This window comes from Gavialis gangeticus, unplaced genomic scaffold (genome assembly GCF_001723915.1).
Source record: "Gavialis gangeticus isolate Ggan-Ray unplaced genomic scaffold, GavGan_comp1, whole genome shotgun sequence".
NCBI lineage: Eukaryota > Metazoa > Chordata > Crocodylia > Gavialidae > Gavialis > Gavialis gangeticus.
Window position 1 is genome coordinate 36923772 of NW_017728996.1, and position 18544 is coordinate 36942315.

General features: G+C 41.9%; 1 protein-coding gene across 1 annotated transcript in view; it reads right to left on the bottom strand.

Moving 5' to 3' along the window:
- THSD4 (thrombospondin type 1 domain containing 4) overlaps window positions 1-18544 on the bottom strand; it is an 853555-nt gene that overhangs the window by 829654 nt on the left and 5357 nt on the right. The window contains exon 2 of the mRNA XM_019504324.1: window positions 11696-11765. Coding sequence (XP_019359869.1) covers window positions 11696-11765 — 70 coding nt within the window. The remainder of the gene's footprint in view (window positions 1-11695; window positions 11766-18544) is intronic.

Consider the following 18544-nt stretch of genomic DNA (forward strand, 5'->3'; position numbering starts at 1 on the left):
TAATTAAAGCAAACAGCTGGGACCACAGCAGTTCAAAGGTTGCCATGGCAAGCCCAGCTCCTGGAGTCCAAACCCAAGAAGAAAAAAAGCATGGCAGAAGAAGAAAGAAAATGCCACACTGAAAAAGTAAAAGGAAAACAGCTGAGGCAAGAGGGCAGTGAATCAGATGCTGCCATGGGGTCTGCAGGGAGGGATCAGGGGAATCAGCAGGACTAACATGGTCCACAGCAGGGCAAGCATGATCCACAGGAGGGATTGGGAGGTCTAGTGGGTTCTGCAAAGGGGAATGGGAGAGTCCATGAGATGTTTCTGGGGTCCGGGAGGGTTTGGTGGGATCAGGTGGGCTCACAGCATGTTCAGGGGGCATGGGAGGATGGGGGGCTCTCCCCCCACCCCAGGACCAGGGATATTTTTAGCCCCCTGACATACCCCACCCCCAGATAAACAATCCCTAACCCCACTGAACCTAGTCCCCACACCGGAACTTATTTCCTTGGCTCCTGGCATCAGTGAATGTTGATAAAACTGGCATCAGGAATAACTTACAGGATAGAGGGTTTGGTGGGCTCCTGGAAGGCAGGGAGTACAGACTGGTCTGTAGGGGGGTGCTGTCCATTTGGGAGTGGGGTGAGGGGCTGGAGGACTAAAAAACAGACTGGTGCCAGGGGGGCAGGTAAGAAAAGCATCGCTCCAGGGCTAAGGCCAACAGCTGGGCTTTTCTAAACCTCAGTTGTGCTGGGAACTGTATAGAAGTTTGGAACAGTTAGATAGGTCTAAAAATGTCAAACCTGATCCAAGTTACACTTCCTCAAAGGTAAACTTAACTTGGATCAGGTCTGCCATTTTTAGACCAATCTAACCTTCCTGAACTTCTGTACAGTTTGCACCTAGATTGACCTAACTAGGGATCTAAGTGTGAGGTCTGCACCTGGGTACACTAAGTTAGATCACATGGCCATTTTAAATACTATCTAACCTCCCCCTAACTTCTTTGAATGTCTGTATGCACCCCATGATCCAAAAGGGACCACTACAACCCTCTGGATCAGCCCCTGGAACTGGATAAGAGAAAGAAGCTGATAAATTTGAAAGCTGATTTTATTTGCAAAAAAATATTTATTTGGTAATAAGCAGTGATGGGATAGGAAATATAGAAACTTTATTTTACTTAGAACTGGGCAATGTTTTCAACATGTCTCTAGAACAGAATTTAATTTGTCTAGTAGTTGAGCAGTATGTGGAGACGCTTTTAAAATTGTAGCTCTGTAGATCCTAAAGCATTTAAGTGACAACTTTAAGTAGTCTAGACCATATCTCAGAATTCCCAGAGTTCACTGCTGAGCTAAAGGAGCAATGCTGTTAGCTATAGGCTCTATTATTCTGAATCTTCACCATGCCCTGCAAAGCCATTAAAACGTAACATTGTCTGAAATATGCAGAATAAATAGGGCCATGAAAGACTGGGTGGAACATGGACTCCATTTTAGGAGTTATAGTGTTTCAAAGAAGGAAAGACATGTCTAAAAGCACAATAATACTCCATGTTGGTTATTTTATACACAAGGAAAGGAATTAAAGAGAAATGAGTGACACCAGCAAATGTTCCCTGTAAAACATACAGATGTAGCAGCTGTGTATGAACACAGTAAGTTACTCCTGTGAAATCTGATTCACTGTGCGCAGCACAGCAGGACTGAACCACACAGCTTTTTTGTTAACAAGAGCTGACTTCCTGCTTTAGTGAATTCTGGCAAATGGGAAGTTTTAGTCATTGATGGCTGTTCTGGTAGATCTTTCACCTCACCTAGTTTTTTGAGGAAGTGGGCAGAGGTGTTGCTTAATGTTCATTATGTGTAAATTCAAAGTGGAGATCATGCAAGACCATTAGAGATCCCTTTGTCCTTTACAAAGATTATGGATGTTAACTTTACTATGGCTATTAATTGCATTCCACTTAACTGAAGTAACCATGGGGTTTATAAAATAAACCTAAAAACACACCTAAAATAAACAGCTACATACACACACGCAAACTTCATGTTTTAATTTTAATTTGATTTCATAGAGAAGAGTATTCAGATTTTGTATTATTCAGCTGAATCCTTCGCAAATGAAAATACAGTAACTTTACTGGGACATGGCAGAAGTGGAACAGAAAGGGAAGATACAAGAAAAGATAATCCACACTCCCAAAGATCATACCTATGAACAAGAGATTATTTTACCTAAAAGGTTGGGTATGATGCTTGTAAACACATCATTTCTTAAATTAAACTAAAAATCCACATTGACAATTTCAAGAACAAACCTCTCACAATACTTATCATCAATGTTGCTACAAGTGTTGCCTTACTTGTACCTGTATTCCTCGCCCTCTTCCCTTCTCTCTGTTATTCTTCAAACAGTTTCCCCTTCACAGGCCTGTCTACACTATAGTAACACAACACTGTAACTTGCACTGTGCAATACAAGAGCATCTGAAATGTCACAAGCTGCATCCAGTTCTGGTGGACTACTGCGTCCAGTTCTGGGCTCCACAATTCAAAAAGGATGTGGAGAAGCTTGAGAGAGTCCAGAGAAGAGCCACGTGCATGATCAGAGGTCAGGAAAACAGACCTTACGATGACAGGCTGAGAGCCATGGGGGTCTTTAGCCTGGAAAAGCGCAGGCTCAGGGGCAATCTTATGTCCACCTATAAGTTTATCAGGGGTGACCACCAGGATCTGGGGGAACGTTTGTTCACCAGAGCACCCCAAGGGATGATGAGGTCGAATGGTCATAAACTACTGCAAGGCCGTTTCAGGCTGCACATAAGGAAGAATTTCTTTACTGTCCGAGCCCCCAAGGTCTGGAACAGCCTGCCATCGGAGGCGGTTCAAACACCTACATTGAACACCCTCAGGAGCAAATCTGGATGCTTATCTTGCTGGGATCCTATGACCCCAGCTGACTTCCTCCCCTTTGGGCGGGGGGCTGGACTCAATGATCTTCCGAGGTCCCTTCCAGCCCAAATGTCTATGAAATCTATGAAGCTGCAGTGGAGCAGTGAGTTCAGGCATAACAAAAGAAAAGAAAAAGAAGACAGCCAAAGAATTAAGAAAAATACAACAAACAGGATGGTAGTTCACTTTCCCTCTTAGCAAGTCAATACAAAACCACAACCAAAAAAACCCAACAAAAGTAAAACTGAAAAACAAACCAAATAGCCCATGGAATCAGCCCAAAGTCTGCCTAAATTGTGCTGGGCATTGGGGTTTTATTTGTTTTGACCAACATGAGTATGTAAAGAGAAAACTTCAGGGAGGCACCAGATAGCAAAGATATTTATCAGGAGATGCATGCAAGCATGTAAACCTAGACCTCCTTAATAAAAAGACTCTGACTAATCAAGGACATAGAAAAATCAAATAAATATAAGGCCAGAAGAGACCTCAAAAGATCCAAGCTCCTGCACCAAGGCAAGATCATGAGAAACAGATTGTGTATTACAAGAAAGATTATAACCATGGATCCTGGTTTTCTCCAATTTAAAAAATCCCCAATTTTCAGTTAAAAAAAAGTAACCCCAAATCCACATTTTCTGTGATTTAAATGAAACACAACTAACATATACACATACACAAACCCAAATCCACATTTTTCCATGATTAAAATGCAACACGGCAAGAGAGACAGAGAGCACGTAGTGTTGCATTTTAATCATGGAAAAATGTGGATTTGGGTTTGTTTTGGTTTTTTTAAAAGTGGGGATTTTTTTTAAGTCAGAGAAAAACCAGGATCCCCAATTATAACTCTGTGAGCAAAGTCAATAGTGTGGGAAACCTTAAATTTGGTCTCTTGTAATTTCCCAGCTGCAGTCTCAGTCCCTTCGGGTCACTGGAAAATTGGCACAGTGTGGGGGCAGCCCTTTGACACTACTCCACCTCAAGTTAAAAATTTCCCCGTACATGTAGAAAAAAGTTGCATGAAAATCTGCTGATATGACACAATCTGAAGAAGTTTTCTACCTTGCTAATGTCAGAAATCAAACTATTTGGTCTTGCCATGATATCCTGATGATATTCAGACACGGTGTCTGCTCTTAGTAAACCTTCACCAAGATTTATGAAGTTGCATCATAACTGTGAAAAGGATTTGGCACTCTGCTTCTGTAAAGGCGATTCCAAACATTTTTTTCAATTTAGATTTTTAGATATTAATCTCCCCCATACAATACTGCAGGAAGTATTGCATATTACAGTTGCTGTAATATGATGGGTTGTCTTTTTTTTTAAATGAAAATGTCTGCTAGATGCTTGACAGTGAATGATGGTGTTTAGGGTATTTCTTTCTTCCTAGTTTAAGGCTGGCAGAAAGCTAAAGGAAAAACAAACAAGATTAAGCCAACTAAAGCTCATTCGAGGAACACACAGGAACTTCTCACTACAATGAATGAAAGAGTCCTGACATTGTATCCGTTTCACTAAAAAAAATACTGGCCAGATACTGAGCTGGTTCAAATCGCTGTACCTTTCTTGCAGTCAATAATCCTCTGAGGCTGGAGCTTATAAAATTTACAGAGACGTAACACGCCACATGTAAGACTCTTATGAGGAAAGAGGTGTGATAGGTCTGCTCCAATGCAATAGTAAAAGAACGCTGCTATTAGCATTCATTTTTCCCTGGAAGGGAAACACGTCCTTTGAGCACATCTTATTGTTTCATGGATCTTCTTAATGCTGAATTTTATTTCTTTTTTTTATTCCTATGTCCATAGAAAGGCCTAGGTTTCAGAATGACTCAACCTCTAGCCAGTGAGAGTTGCATGCCAGCAACACACACTGCTCCCTTTAGAGGCTAGACACACAAAAAAAGACAGTACAAAAGCTCATCTATAACAAACAGTCCTGTTGGCAAGGCATGGAGTAACAGGGCTGCAATCTCTTATCAGTTATGCACTTTCCCAAAAGTGCATCCAACCACTTTTCATAGTTGTGCCTTGTGCTGACATTACTACATATGACACTAGGGCAAACAGTCACATATGGCAACATACTTATTACGCTGTTGGCCAATAACATCATATATAAAGTCGATTTAATGTATTTACCCACACCCAAGATGTCTTCAAATTTAAGATGATCCCCCAATAATTAGAGTCTATAAATGGAAAATGTATAGATTTGTTATAGGTTTTCCATGTAAAGTATCTGATTAATGAGAGGGACATCTTAAATTCACCCCTCCCTCCACTGCTGCAACACGGAAAGCAGCAGCAAGGGACCATGCAGTGGGGGAAGGAGGTGGCCCTCATACCCCCCACCCCCATTTATTCTCCCTGCAGCCTGCACCCCCCTGCAGTGCCTATACTCCCTGCTACGTGCACCCCCTGACCTCCACAGCCTCTACCCCCCACCTCCTGCTCCCTGCGGCCTATGCCCCCTTCCCCCTCCACTTACTGTCAGGTGCAACTCCAGCTCCTTTTCTTCTTGGGGCAGGGAGCACATGGAAGACCTGGTGCCTCGCCAGCCACACAGCAGAATTCCAGGGCTGGAGCTGCTACCAACAGCAGCACTGCTGCACAGCCAGGCAGGGGCGGCAGCTTCCACGTGCTCCATGCCCTGGGACAGAACAGAGACAGACTTGCACATGACCGCAAGTGGCAGGTGGAGGGAGCGAGCAGTAGCAGTGGGGAAAGCCAGGGACTGCAGGGGACAGGTGAAGGGCAGAGGCTGGCAGGGGGGAGGAGGGAGCAGGCAGCTGCTGCAGCTCTGACTCTGGCCCTAACCCAGATGACCTACCTGCCCCCCTGCCCTGTACTTGAACTCATAAAAAGAACCTCATCTTGGATTCAAGTAAATATGTTACTTTAAAGAAATCAGGATTCTCTTCTCTCCTGGTAATCAAAAAAGAAAAACGTCTCTCTCTTTTCTCCTCCCTAAAGGCAAAACCTAGTCTTTGTAAAGGGTAACACTGAAGCCAGATTCTGAGATCTTTCTTCACCCAGCACCCATTTTATACCTGTAATTTTGAAATCAATGACACGTAGACATCTAACTGATCTGAAGTCCTTCTGCACTAGTACTTCATGCAATTTAAAGTTGTGCCAATATCTAGTTGTAAAGAGAAAGTAAACCTGACTTTTTACCCCTGCCACATCTGGCTCTTGAGGAAAGAGCTTCATGCTACAATATTGCTAATCCGTCTAGATTGGACTTGTAGGCTTATTTGAAATATTTTGCAAATAGTATTGCATTTTTCTTGGATTAAAGTTGTTTTCTGTTACACTGGTATGTATTTACATAGCAATGTCACAAGCTTCAGTGTCATTTCTTATAATTTCCATTAATGTGATAGAAAAGAATGTTGTTGTTTATATCCAGAGATGACAGCAGCTTAACTCTTAATAGTATAAGACATGAAAAATACAACTGTGATATGTAAAGAAGCAAAGCAGGACTATGACAACACAGCTTACTATCAAGGCATGGTAGGATAAAATTGGTGAACTCACCACCAAAAGATAAAGTAGGTAAATGCACAGGAAAAATACATTGGAAATGTATTTGCTTTGATGGTGATGCTTAGGAAAATAAATATAAATCTTACATAGTAAGAGCCCTGACGCTTCTGTATATAGGAGCAGGATGTGTATAAGAAACATTTAACAGGTATTACATGGAACAAGGGGAAAACTGAATGAAAAAAGTAAATGTAAAGCAGCAATAAAATGTGCAGTGAGGGGGTCACTCAGACCTTCAAGACTGAAAACAATATTAGGGATAGACTTCAGATAAGACACTGAGAGCTTAATTGATCTTTCCTGAGCACAAGTAGCATGAAAGGCAATTAAATATTCTGTCATCGAACTACAACTCATCTTTGTTTACCAGCATTAGAAGTTAGCCTAACTTCACAATGACACTGTACATATTTAGAAATTATGCATCATAAAAATAGGAAATGAATACAGGCGGTCCTCAGACTTACAACCCAGTTGGTTCCTGAAAACTGCATCTTAAGTCAAAACGTTGCAACTCAGAACCAATTTTCCCATAGGAAACAATGTTATAAATGTGGGATTGGTTCCCGAACCAAGGCTCGATACCCTATTCTCACCAAAAATACCCCAGTATTTTGTACTTAATCAATTATATTGTAAATAGCAAGCATATTGATTTGGAAGAACTTCTTTGAGGTGACTTTGCTAGACTTTTTGAAGGGTTCTTGGATGCGTCTCAGGAGTCTTGGCTGCAGGTTTTTCTGGAGTCTTGTCTGCTTTCTTAAAGAAAGCGTCCAAGGAAGTTTGAACAGATGTTCTCCAGAGAGACGGGCAACGCAGCAAACTTGTTCACTGGTGTGGCGTCATGTCAGATCAAGCATTGTAAAGTCAAAACTCACATCAGAAAGTTGAAACAGGGTGTCAATTTATAAACGTTGCAAGTCAAGGACTGCCTGTACACTGAAGGCCACCAATTGAAACTGCTTTTCAAAAGCACAGCATCTCCAAAATGAAATCGAAGTGCAGAACAGGGTGGGTTTTGGTAGTTCCACATTACAGATACAGAACGTTGCAAATAGCCTCTGCTGTTATTGTTCTCAGGAACCACACAAAGATGTTCTTCATTTTCAGACTTGTGCCCATAAGTTCAATGATACTTGTCAGATTCAAAGGTCCATAGGAAAACACTGTAATATTCAGTATTTAATAGTTTTTCTGACGTTAGACATTTTGGTACAGTCCCATTGTTCTCTGCAATTGACAAGCTTGAGTTTCAAACACTTCCATATTATCAATTCCAAAATTAAATATATTACCCAGCAAAAAACCAGAGCATTTCTCACCAAGTATTATCCGAATAATAACTGTACAACATATTTCTGTAAAAGTAAAATCCTATGATTTTCAATGCTAAAAGAGGAAACTAAGTTGGGAAAAGGTCATATTGAATTTCAATTGCTCCTGAAAGCAGCAAATGTGCTGAAGAAGAAACAGCAAACAAGAAAAATAAACTCTCCCAACTGGTGCTGTCATCTCCACAGTCTTTTTCCATTTGCGTTTCTCCACTGTGTAAGCCATTTGGCTAATTTTCCTATCTAACTAAACTTAGGTTGTCGTGCCAGAAATCAATTTATTTCTACATTTTTGAGGAAAGGAATCCACTGAACTCAGCTCTTGCAGAAATTGCTAAGGCGAGTTTTCTTTTTCTCCTAAAATATTTCTTCCAATATGTTGGGATAAAGAAAGCCTACATTTCTTCACTGACACTGAGAGTCCTAAACACAAAATGCAAACACAGCCAATGGGTCAAATCCTATTAGAATTATACCCAAGTCAGTATCTCAAACTAAGTAAAAACTTAACATCAGAAAAATACATGGACTTTTGTTTAAAAGCAACTTCCAAACAAGCTGATGTAAGATATGATCTTAAAACAGTAACCTATTCCAGGATGCCTTGAAGGCAAAGGCATTTCTACCCCTGATAACCTTTATACACTTTTTTTAAAAGGAGGAAACAAAGAATAGAAATCATTAATAAGAGCCTTTTAATGGGAGGGGTGGGGGGAAGGAGGAGGTCGGACAACCCATCAACAAAAAAAGTCCTTTTTCCCAAACTTATGAAACATGGTCTCATTTGCACTTTGGGTGTCTAAAGACATTACAAGTGCTTTCCCACCAATTGTTTATCTCATTTCCCAAAACACCTCCAAATAAGAAAATAATTGTACTGTTTAGAAATATTTTAGTGGAACGTTCAGCCAGCAATTCAAGGCCAGTAATACAACTGTATTTCCTGTCTGTAGCTTTCACAATAAAAAATAAATAAGCCAACTCTGCAAGGTGCAGAGAGAAAAATCAGAGTATTTTCCAGAACCACATGCTACAACAAAAAGAATGCAAAGACTTGCATACATGCTCAACTTTAATCTCTAAGATAAACATACGAGTAAGGGCCGCATCTAAGTACTCGTTATTCATGGAGATTGGCTCAGATCACCCATTTTCCATAGAATGCACTGACTGCTGGTCTGTTATTTTTAGTTTTGCAGAGCCTTACATAAGGATCTATGAAAGATACCAAACAATGTTAAGTAGTATTGTTCATGTCAACGTTAAATTGAGCTACTGTTTCAAAGCAGGAAGCCCTGCTCACCCACCAAGGACTGAACTTCCTCTCTGCTGATCTGCAGTTCTTTCCAAACTCAGTAAAAGGGGGTTAGCACAAAAACACAAAGAGGAGCCACTAACAGGAGAAAAGTTACTCCCACAGCAAACATACGCCCGAGTCTCAGTACAAGCAAAACAGGAACTCTTCCCTGAATTACAAAGCCAAGAGCTGACACTCAATTAGAAAGATGTCTGTCTTAGTGTTAGGAGCTAACAGCAGCCTTTTTGTCTAGTGGTTGACTCGTAAGTCAGAGAGATTTGGGGAAGTTTAATGAGTATGTACCTCTGGTGTAAGCTAACTTTGACATAAATAGGAACTGTCCTATGTCAGGACTGGGAGTGACAGATAGACTTTGAATCCGTGTGGAACCTTCACTGGGGAAGTCGCCATCTCTCTCGTCTACAAAAGAATGAACAGTTTCAAAGTGGTCACCGATGGTGTTTCCTAGGAACTGAAAAAATGTCCCTTAATGCCAGTCTTTTACCTTTTTAAACTAATACATATGAAGGCCCAGACTTACTGCATTTCTTATTCAATTAACTCAGAATTAATTTGATTTTATTACACTTAATTTGGAAATTTACTAGAATGACACAGCTGTTTCTTTCAGTTACCCTATTTTACTTAATAGCTTTTTTTAAGTCCATTTAGAAGCTTAATTATGCCACTGGCAGCATAACAAAACAGAAAGGCTAAGTAGCAGCAGGCAGCTGAAAACAGATCAGCACCAGCCGCTGCCATGCCCGCCTTAATCATACAATATTCAAACCAAAAGGCACACAGCAATAAAGTTATTAAATAAGCAACATGCTGCATGGTTCTTGTTCTTTGGATCAAAGCTATTAGGTAGTTGTCCCAGGCCAAAAAGTTGCAGTCTGGACTTCACTGAACTTGTATTACACCTCGATGCCACAGGATCCCCCAAGGAGTTGAACGTGACAGCTGTGCTCTTCAAGAGTAATGGATTTTTCAGCAACATATCGTGAAAGCTGAAATCAGATTCACTGAGATGGCTAACCCACAGCTTTCCAACTTCCCCCCCTCATGTAGCAAACTTGCCATGAATCTCATTGCCTTCAGGGAAAATAAAATAACACCACCCTCCCCCTCAAAATTTTATACAACTTAATTTTAATTTTTACACAAAGCCAACATATTTATTTAAAAGATGTACGTACTCTCTATAGGAAATGTTTAATTTGTGAGGATTAGGCTACTTGGTGTATTTAACAGTTATAATGTACTGGGATAACACATGATAAGACTACGTCTGATGCCAAGAAAAGATTTTAAAAAGCTATCAAATTGGTTCTTAGTATAATTCAAGGTGCTGATTTGGATCTATAAAGCTATGCATGGTTGGGATCCAATCTGTCCATCTCTCATATTTCCATCCTTGTGCAATAAATAACCTGCCAGCTAGATCAGCAAGACACTCCTACTAATCAACCCCAGATTCAAACACTGGTTTAGAGACATGGAGACACGACACTTTTGGTGGGCAGTCATTGGCTCAGGAATGCTCTGCCACATTTGTCTTACAGAAGGCGAAGTGTATTGACCTCTAAGGCATGCTCCAAGGTTTATCATTTTACTCTGCCTTTTCCTGAGTAAGTAGCCTGAATAGGTTGGTTTTTACGGTCATTCACAAAAATATTCTCTACTCTTTTTTAACAATAAAACTAGCTGCAAATACAATGTTAATTATCCCCCTGTCATTTGCACCTAATCATTCCTCCAATTTATAAGCATTCACCTGTTTAACAATGGCAAGTCTGTTTTAACTAAGTAAATCAATATCTTATCACTACCTTGTATTCTAGGTTTGGTGTTTCTGCTGTTCTTCTAGTATAAAGCTTTTCAGTAACTGATAGATGGAATTATTTAATAAAAATTAATTTTACCACCTCTAGGATACCACAAAGAATAAGGGCCCAACTCCAACATACCCAGTTTTTCCAGAGTCACAATGGGCCCTTTGTGTTTCATCTAAATTTGATATAATTTAATAAGTAACAAAACCATTAACCAATAGTTGCACAGAGCAACCAAATCATACTCCCAGAAAGTGATCAAATCTGCACAATTAGTTTCTTACAATAGTAAAACAAAAATTAAAATTTGAATTCCAGTAAACTAGTAAATTATTGCTACTAAAGCCAACTGAAGTTAAAAATGTTCCCAGTGAATTAACACTCCCAGGGAACAGGATAGATTGCTGTAGTAGAGACGTTCCTCACTTTAAGCCACTTTCAGAGGCCTCTTCTTTGAGTATGTAGCGAGTGAATATCAATCCTTGCAAAGTGCATCTACTACTACCTTATCAGGTTGCTATTGAATGGCACTAGTCACTCTGTCCTGACCAGGAACCCAGAGCCAAAACCAGATCTGGCAGTAGAGAATTCCAACAATGTAAGAAAGGCCTCAACAGTCTCCCATCTTTTTCATTAAAGCCTGACCATGGACGTGACAATATTGTATCTATTACTTGTTCTAACTTATTCTATATTTTAATTATATGAAATCTGAATTTCTGTAGCTTACCTTTCTGTGTTCAATTGAGCCCTGTGGGATGACAAGCTGAAATCCCAGCACTGCTAGAGAACTGAGAATTCTGGAAAAAAAATATTGAGTATTAAATATTGCAGGTATCAGTGAATCACACCATGTATCCTAGCAATCTGTCACAGGCAATGAACCTGTACAAGCTCAAGTATTTGTATGGCATTACCAACGTGAGAAGTTTCATTATATGTTATGAAAAACCCTTATTTAATAACACTGCTTTAACTATGTAGCAAGTGTTTGTATAACACACGTGGGTAGATTCATACTTGCAAAACTACTCAATAACTTAGAACGTAGCAAAGAAAGGATAGTTTGAGCTGGCCAAATAACTGCACCCTCCCAGTATATACAAGGTGCAATTTATTAATACAAACTTAAACACATTTTTGCTTGAATGGTAAAACAGTACTTACTTGACTACAACACATGTTTCTTTCCCTCCAACTGGCATGTGGGGAAAGCCCCTTGTCTTATAATTTCAGCACAGAGGGGACAGGCCAAGCTGGGCTGACCCCATGCCATGCCATGCAGTCCCCAGCCTTGTAGCCAGAACTGCGTTGTACCAGGCCGGACCAGGCTGCATACTGGCCAGGGCCAGCGGGGTTGTTCTGCTTTCCTCTCCTCTGGCTGCAGCTGCTGCTGCCACTACTCCTACGCCTGCCCCTGTTGTGCCGTGCTACTTTGGGTGGACAGGCAGGAAGCTTCAGCAGGAGGTTTCTGCCCAGTGCATGAAGCTCTGGCTCCAGCTCCCAATCACCTTCCACCCACCTCATGAGCAGCCCCTGCAGGAGAGCAGCACAGGTGGAAGGCAGCCACAAGCTGGAGCTGGATCTCCATGCCCTGTGCAAGAGCCTCCCACTGAAGCTTCCCCCCACCAGCCCGCCTCGAGTGACAGGGCAGAAGCAGGAGCTGCAGCTGGAGCCGAGGGGAGCTGGACAGTCCTGCTGGCCCTGGCCAGCATGCACAGCTTCCAGTGAGCCTGTTTCCAGTGTGGCTGCAGCCAGCTGAGTGCTACTGTGCTCCCCTTGCTTCCAACGGCCATTCCTCCTCCCACTCCTCCTGCTGCACCACTCTGGGCAGGGGGAGGGGGGTGGGAAGCCTCAGCCCAGCTGCTCCTTCTGGAGGTGATGGGAGCAGAGGAACATCTGACTGGCTGCAGCCGCACTGGGAACATCCCCACCAGAAGCTGCACGCTGGCTGGGGTTGAGGCTGGGGGAAGTGCAGACTCAGGCTGCCCAGGTGGGAGCAGGTGGGGCTCAGCTCCACGTGGAGCACTGCAGGGGCAGCCAGTTCGTGGGCCAGAACCAGCTCATGGGCTGTATTTTGCCTGCCCCTGGGTTAAGGACTATTTAGAAAAGCTGGACGTGTACAAGTTCATGGGGCCAGATGAAATGCATCCAAGGGTGCTTAGGGAGTTGGCTTACATGATTGCAGAGCCACTGGCCATTATCTTTGAAAATTCATGATAATGAGGAGGAGGTCCCAGACAACTGGAGAAGGACAAATATAGTGCCCATTTTGAAGAAAGGGAAGAAGCAGGATCCAGGGAACTACAGACCAGTCAGCCCCACTTCAGTCCCCAGAAAAATCATTAAGCAGGTCCTCAACGAATCCATTTCTAAATATTTGAAGAAGAAGGAGGTGATTAGGAAAAGTTGGCATGGATTCACCACGGGCAAGTCATGCCCAACCAACCTGACTGCTAGGGCTGTGCAAAGCTTCAGTCCCCAATTCAATTTGGCGGAGATTCGGCCCAATTCAGTGGCCAAATCTCCAAATGTGAATCAAATCAGGAGACCCTTTAATCTCTCCAAATTGAATCGGAACCCTCCAAATCAATTTGGAAGGATTCGGCGATTTGGACATAGACACAGCTTTAAATGTTTTTTCTACATACCTCAAGGTACCAGGCGGATGGAGTCCCACAGGAGGGCAGGGGGCTCCTGAGCACACTCAGCAGCAGACCCAGAAGTGGACCAGAAGGGGCACCTCCAGGTCCACCAGGGAGCATGCTGGGGTGGCCCCCCTGCACCGCCCCAGCTCAGCAACTAGTGCCTGCTAGGTCTGGGGGGGGGGGATACCTCGGGTCCCACCACGGCCGATCACTGAGCCAAGGTGGTGTGGGGAGGGCCCCCCAGTGTGCTCGGTGGTGGACCTGGAAGTGGACCAGAACTGCTTCCAATCCACTTCTGAGTTCACTGCCAAGCATGTGGGGCCCCACACTCCTGTGGAACACTCCGTCCACCCCAGCATCGCAGCATTCACGAGTCGCACCTGGTACCTCAAGGTACGCAAAATAACATTTAAAGCTGTATCTATATCCAAATCACTGATTCTCTGAATCAGCACTGAATCTTCAAATTTGGATTCAGCTGATTTGAATCAGGGACAGTGATCCAAATCAAAAAATTAAATCATTGTCCCTGACTTGGGCCAACTCCGAATCAAATATGGCCCATTTCACACACCTCTACTGACTGCCTTCTATGATGAGAACTGGCTCTGTGGATGCAGTGGACATAATATACCTTGACTTTAGCAAGGCTTTTGCTACCATCTCCCACAGCATTCTTGAAAGCAAGCTGAGCAAGTACGAGTTGGATGAATGGACTGTAAGGTGGATAGAAAGCTGGCTGGATTGTCAGGCTCAATGGGTAGTAACCAATAGCCCAATGTCTAGCTTGCAGCTAGAATCAAGTGGAGTGCCCCCAGGGATGGTCCTGGGGCAATTTTTGTTCAATATCTTAATTAATGATCTGGAAGATGGGATGGATTGTACCCTCAGCAAGTTCACAGATGACACCAAGCTGGAGGGAGTAGTAGATACACTCAAGGGTAGGGCTAGGATTCAGAGTGACCTAACAAATTGGAGAACTGGACCAAAAGAAATCTTATGAGGTTCAACAAGGACAAGTGCAAAGTCCTGCACTTAGAATGGAAGAAGCCTGTAACCTGGGGACTGACCAACTGCGCAGCAGCTCTGCAGAAAATGATCTGAGGATTACAGTGGACAATAAGATGGATATGAGTCAGCAGTGTACCCTTGTTGCCAAGAAGACTAACAGCATACTGGGCTGCATTAGTAGAAGTGTTGCCAGATCAAGGGAAGTCATTATTCTGTTTTATTCTGCACTGGTGAGGCCACATCTGGAGTAGTGTCCAGTTTTGGGTCCCTTACTATAGAAAAGATATAGATAAGTTGGAGAGAGTCCAGCAGAGGGCAACAAAAATGGTTCAGGGGCTGGAGCACATGACTTCTGAGGAGAGGCTGAGGGAACTAGGTTTATTTAGTCTGCAGAAGATAAGACTAAGGGGGGATTTGATAGAAGCTTTTAACTACCTGAAGGGTGGGTCCAGAGAGGATGGAGCTTGATTGTTCTCAGTGGTGACAGATGATAGAACAAGGAGCAATGGTCTCAAGTTGCTACAAGGGAGGTTTAGGTTGGATATTAGGAAATCTTCTCATAAGGAGGGTAGTAAAGCACTGGAACAAATTACCGAGAGAGGTGGTAGAATCTGCATCTCTGTAGGTTTTTAAAACCTGGTTTGACAAAGCCTTGGCTGGAATGATTTAGTTGGAGATGGTCCTGCTTTGAGCAGAAGATTAGACTAAATGACCTCCAGAATCATAGAAAGTTGGGGTTGGAAAGGACTTCAGCAGGTCATGTAGTCCAACCTCCTGCTCAAAGCAGGACACTTGGATGCCTATCTTACTGGGCATACAAAAAACTAGAACTCTTGGTTCCAAAATGATACCTTTTATTAGACCAACTGGAAAATGACAAGAAAACTGTCCTTTTCTGCAAGCTTTCATGATCAAAGTCCCTTTTGTCAGGCACTCGGAAAAGTGGAGAAGGTATCTTGCTGGGAACATTTGACCCCAGCTGACTTCCTGCCCCTTGGGCAGGGGGCTGGACCTGAAGAACTTGCAAGGTCCCTTCCAGCCCTAATGTCTATGAAATCTATGAAATCTAGATCATTCCAGCCAAAGCTTTGTCTAGCCAGGTTTTGAAAACCTCCAAGCATGGAGCTTCCATCACCTCTCTAGGTAACCTGCTCCAGTGTTTTACTACCCTGCTAGTGAGAAAATTCTTCCTAATATCTAAACTTCCCAAGCTGCAACTTGAGACTGTTGCTCCTTGTTCCATCCCTTCCAACCCTAATTTTCTATTATTCTATGATACATTCACTTGTACCTACAATTTTGCCCAGTTTGCCTACTGTAAGAATTAGTGGCCCTCTACATGAAGGAATGAGTAGCCAGCAGTTTCTGAATCCCAAACAAAGAGGCAAAAGTGCTGGATCCGATGAAACAAAGACAATCCCACAAATATCTGCTGCAAACTAATGGACCAGACAAAATTCAGGTTTCCTTCCAAACCCAGCTCCTTTTTTCCCTCTGTATATTGTGATCCTTTGGAGACGGGGCCACTACACAGACAGGTTTTTTGCACAAGTCAAACATTTTGTTACTACAAGCACAGAAAACACAAAAAAAACAGCTCCCTACATAAGAAAAACATTTGTGCTTGCATTCATTGACATACTGAGAAAAGAACTTGTCCACTAGATAATAAGCATTAATTACATGGTGCCTACCACCTCCTCATCATCATGTTCTGTGCCTCTTGCATAAAGCAATAAACCATGAAAAGGGTAAAAAAAAAAAAAAAAAGTAACTAAATGAGTTTTGCAGTGCCACTCTCTCAAAATCAGAAGATTTCAAAAAAACTCAACGCATGTTATAGTTCTTTGCTTTCATAAGTGCATAGAAGATCCAGTTGGAGTTAGTGCCAATGCTAGGCACTGCCTAAACATATAGCAAGAAAAGGGGCAACCTAAAGGCAGAGAGAGAAAAGGGAAAATTGGTACAAAGATGGAAACTAATTTGCCCAAAGATCACAGACCAGCTGAAAGGAAGATCTGAACGCAGAACTCAAGTCTCCCAGCTGTTAACCCATACTGCCTCCCCAAATGTGTCTGGTAATCCAGGACCTACTAATATTTTCCCATTGTCCTTGTGAGTTCCTTAATAGCACACTATTTCCAGTTAAGGTTTACTGAAAGTATGACATAGTTCCATGTAATTAGCTATAACACAAATTAAAGACAACCCCTGGCAGCCTCAACTTGAATTATAGCTAAAATAATTTTTTGATTCTGTTTTTTTTTTTCTAGATAAATGCTTGCTTTATTTCTTTCTGGGGGTCCTCACCCCCTCCCTTTATAGCATCTACTCCCTTTCTTCCCTAAGAGGCTGCAAAATTAAGCTCTGTATTTTCATAAAGAAATTAACACTTACAAGAACTTTAAAGGAAAAGGTTTTTCCATCACTACAGTGGGCTGCACATTTCTGGGAATACATCCTATTAAACTTTTGCAAGATTAAAAAATGCCCACTTTAGAATTGAAATCCTTAGCACTTGTGTGATTATTCTGTGCCAAGCTTTTCCTGACCATTCTCTAAAGAGGCTGCATTATTATCTGCATCTCTGTCTGTATGCAAGACAATGAGGGTAGTTTATAGTTTGCGCTCGTGTACACGGTTGGGTCTGCCAGAAACATTTGTTATCAACCTATTGTTTCAAACACATAAGAAACTGGCAGGACTACTTATTCATTCCAAAGGTAAACCTCTGGTTTTCAGTCAATGTGTGGCATTTTTTTTTTAATGTCATTTCACTTAATAGTTTGCTTTGGCTAACTTTTTTGGATTTGACATCATTTATTTTTTTTTTTATTTAATCATGCTTGACTAATACTGAGCCCTGACCTACAAAAATAGGCTCCTGCTGCTCCAGTGAGTTTGTTCAGGTCCTCCTAATGTGCAAAAAGCCAGAAAGAATAAATTTACATCAAAAAAGATGTGAAATGATACATCACAATATATCACACTGTCAAACAAGAACATCCATCTACCGCTCCAAAAAAAATAGCGGAGTGATTTGCCACAGTAGATCATACAATTTTCCTCCAAACCAGAGGTGCAGTTGCAGTTTACATGATATACTAGCTAGCTAGCTGGCTCACTGATAACAGTTACGCTGCAGCAGCAGGGGCTTTAATGCAGACTGCAGAATACTGTCAATGACAGTGAGTAAGTACTCAGAGGCCAAAACTGTATCCCAGTAAGCTCAGGCATATTTCCATGAGCTACAATCACACCTTTTGCAATGCAGACATAACCACCCCCTTTCTGTCATCCATTCCAGTGTGGAATCCAACCTGGAACCACAGGTGTAGCTTTGGATCTAGGGATTTCAATAAAATACCTGACATTTGAAATTCAGAAGATCGATAGTTGGAATCATTACCACTCTACTTCCATCTAAATGAAAGAAAATATTTCATGCACAAAACACAGCTGTCATTCCTAAAGAGATACGAATGCACAGCTTACGCTTAGCAGTCACCTGCATATTCAGAAAGTTTGCTTTCTAAAATATAGAAATAGCTAAACTTTCAAAAGATGCCATGGTTTTCTTCAGGAAGAAGAGCTTTTTACTTTGGAACTTATTTCCTCCATTTTAATCACACTGGACCTTTTCAGTAACACACAACTATCCTCTCTGAATTAACTCCAATGTAAGTATTAATGTATTTACGTTTGCAAGACTACAATTATTTAAAAAGCATTTACAGCAAAAGGGAACTATTAACTTCAATCAAAAGATGAAGAAGTTTGCAAGAAATCCTGCTAATATACAATACAAGTGCAAGATTAACAGACGCTCTGCCCGCTAAATTTGAACAAGACACTGAGACCTTTCACACTTCATACTCCACTTGAAACAAAGTCCTTGTCTGATTCCTTTAAAGGAATCT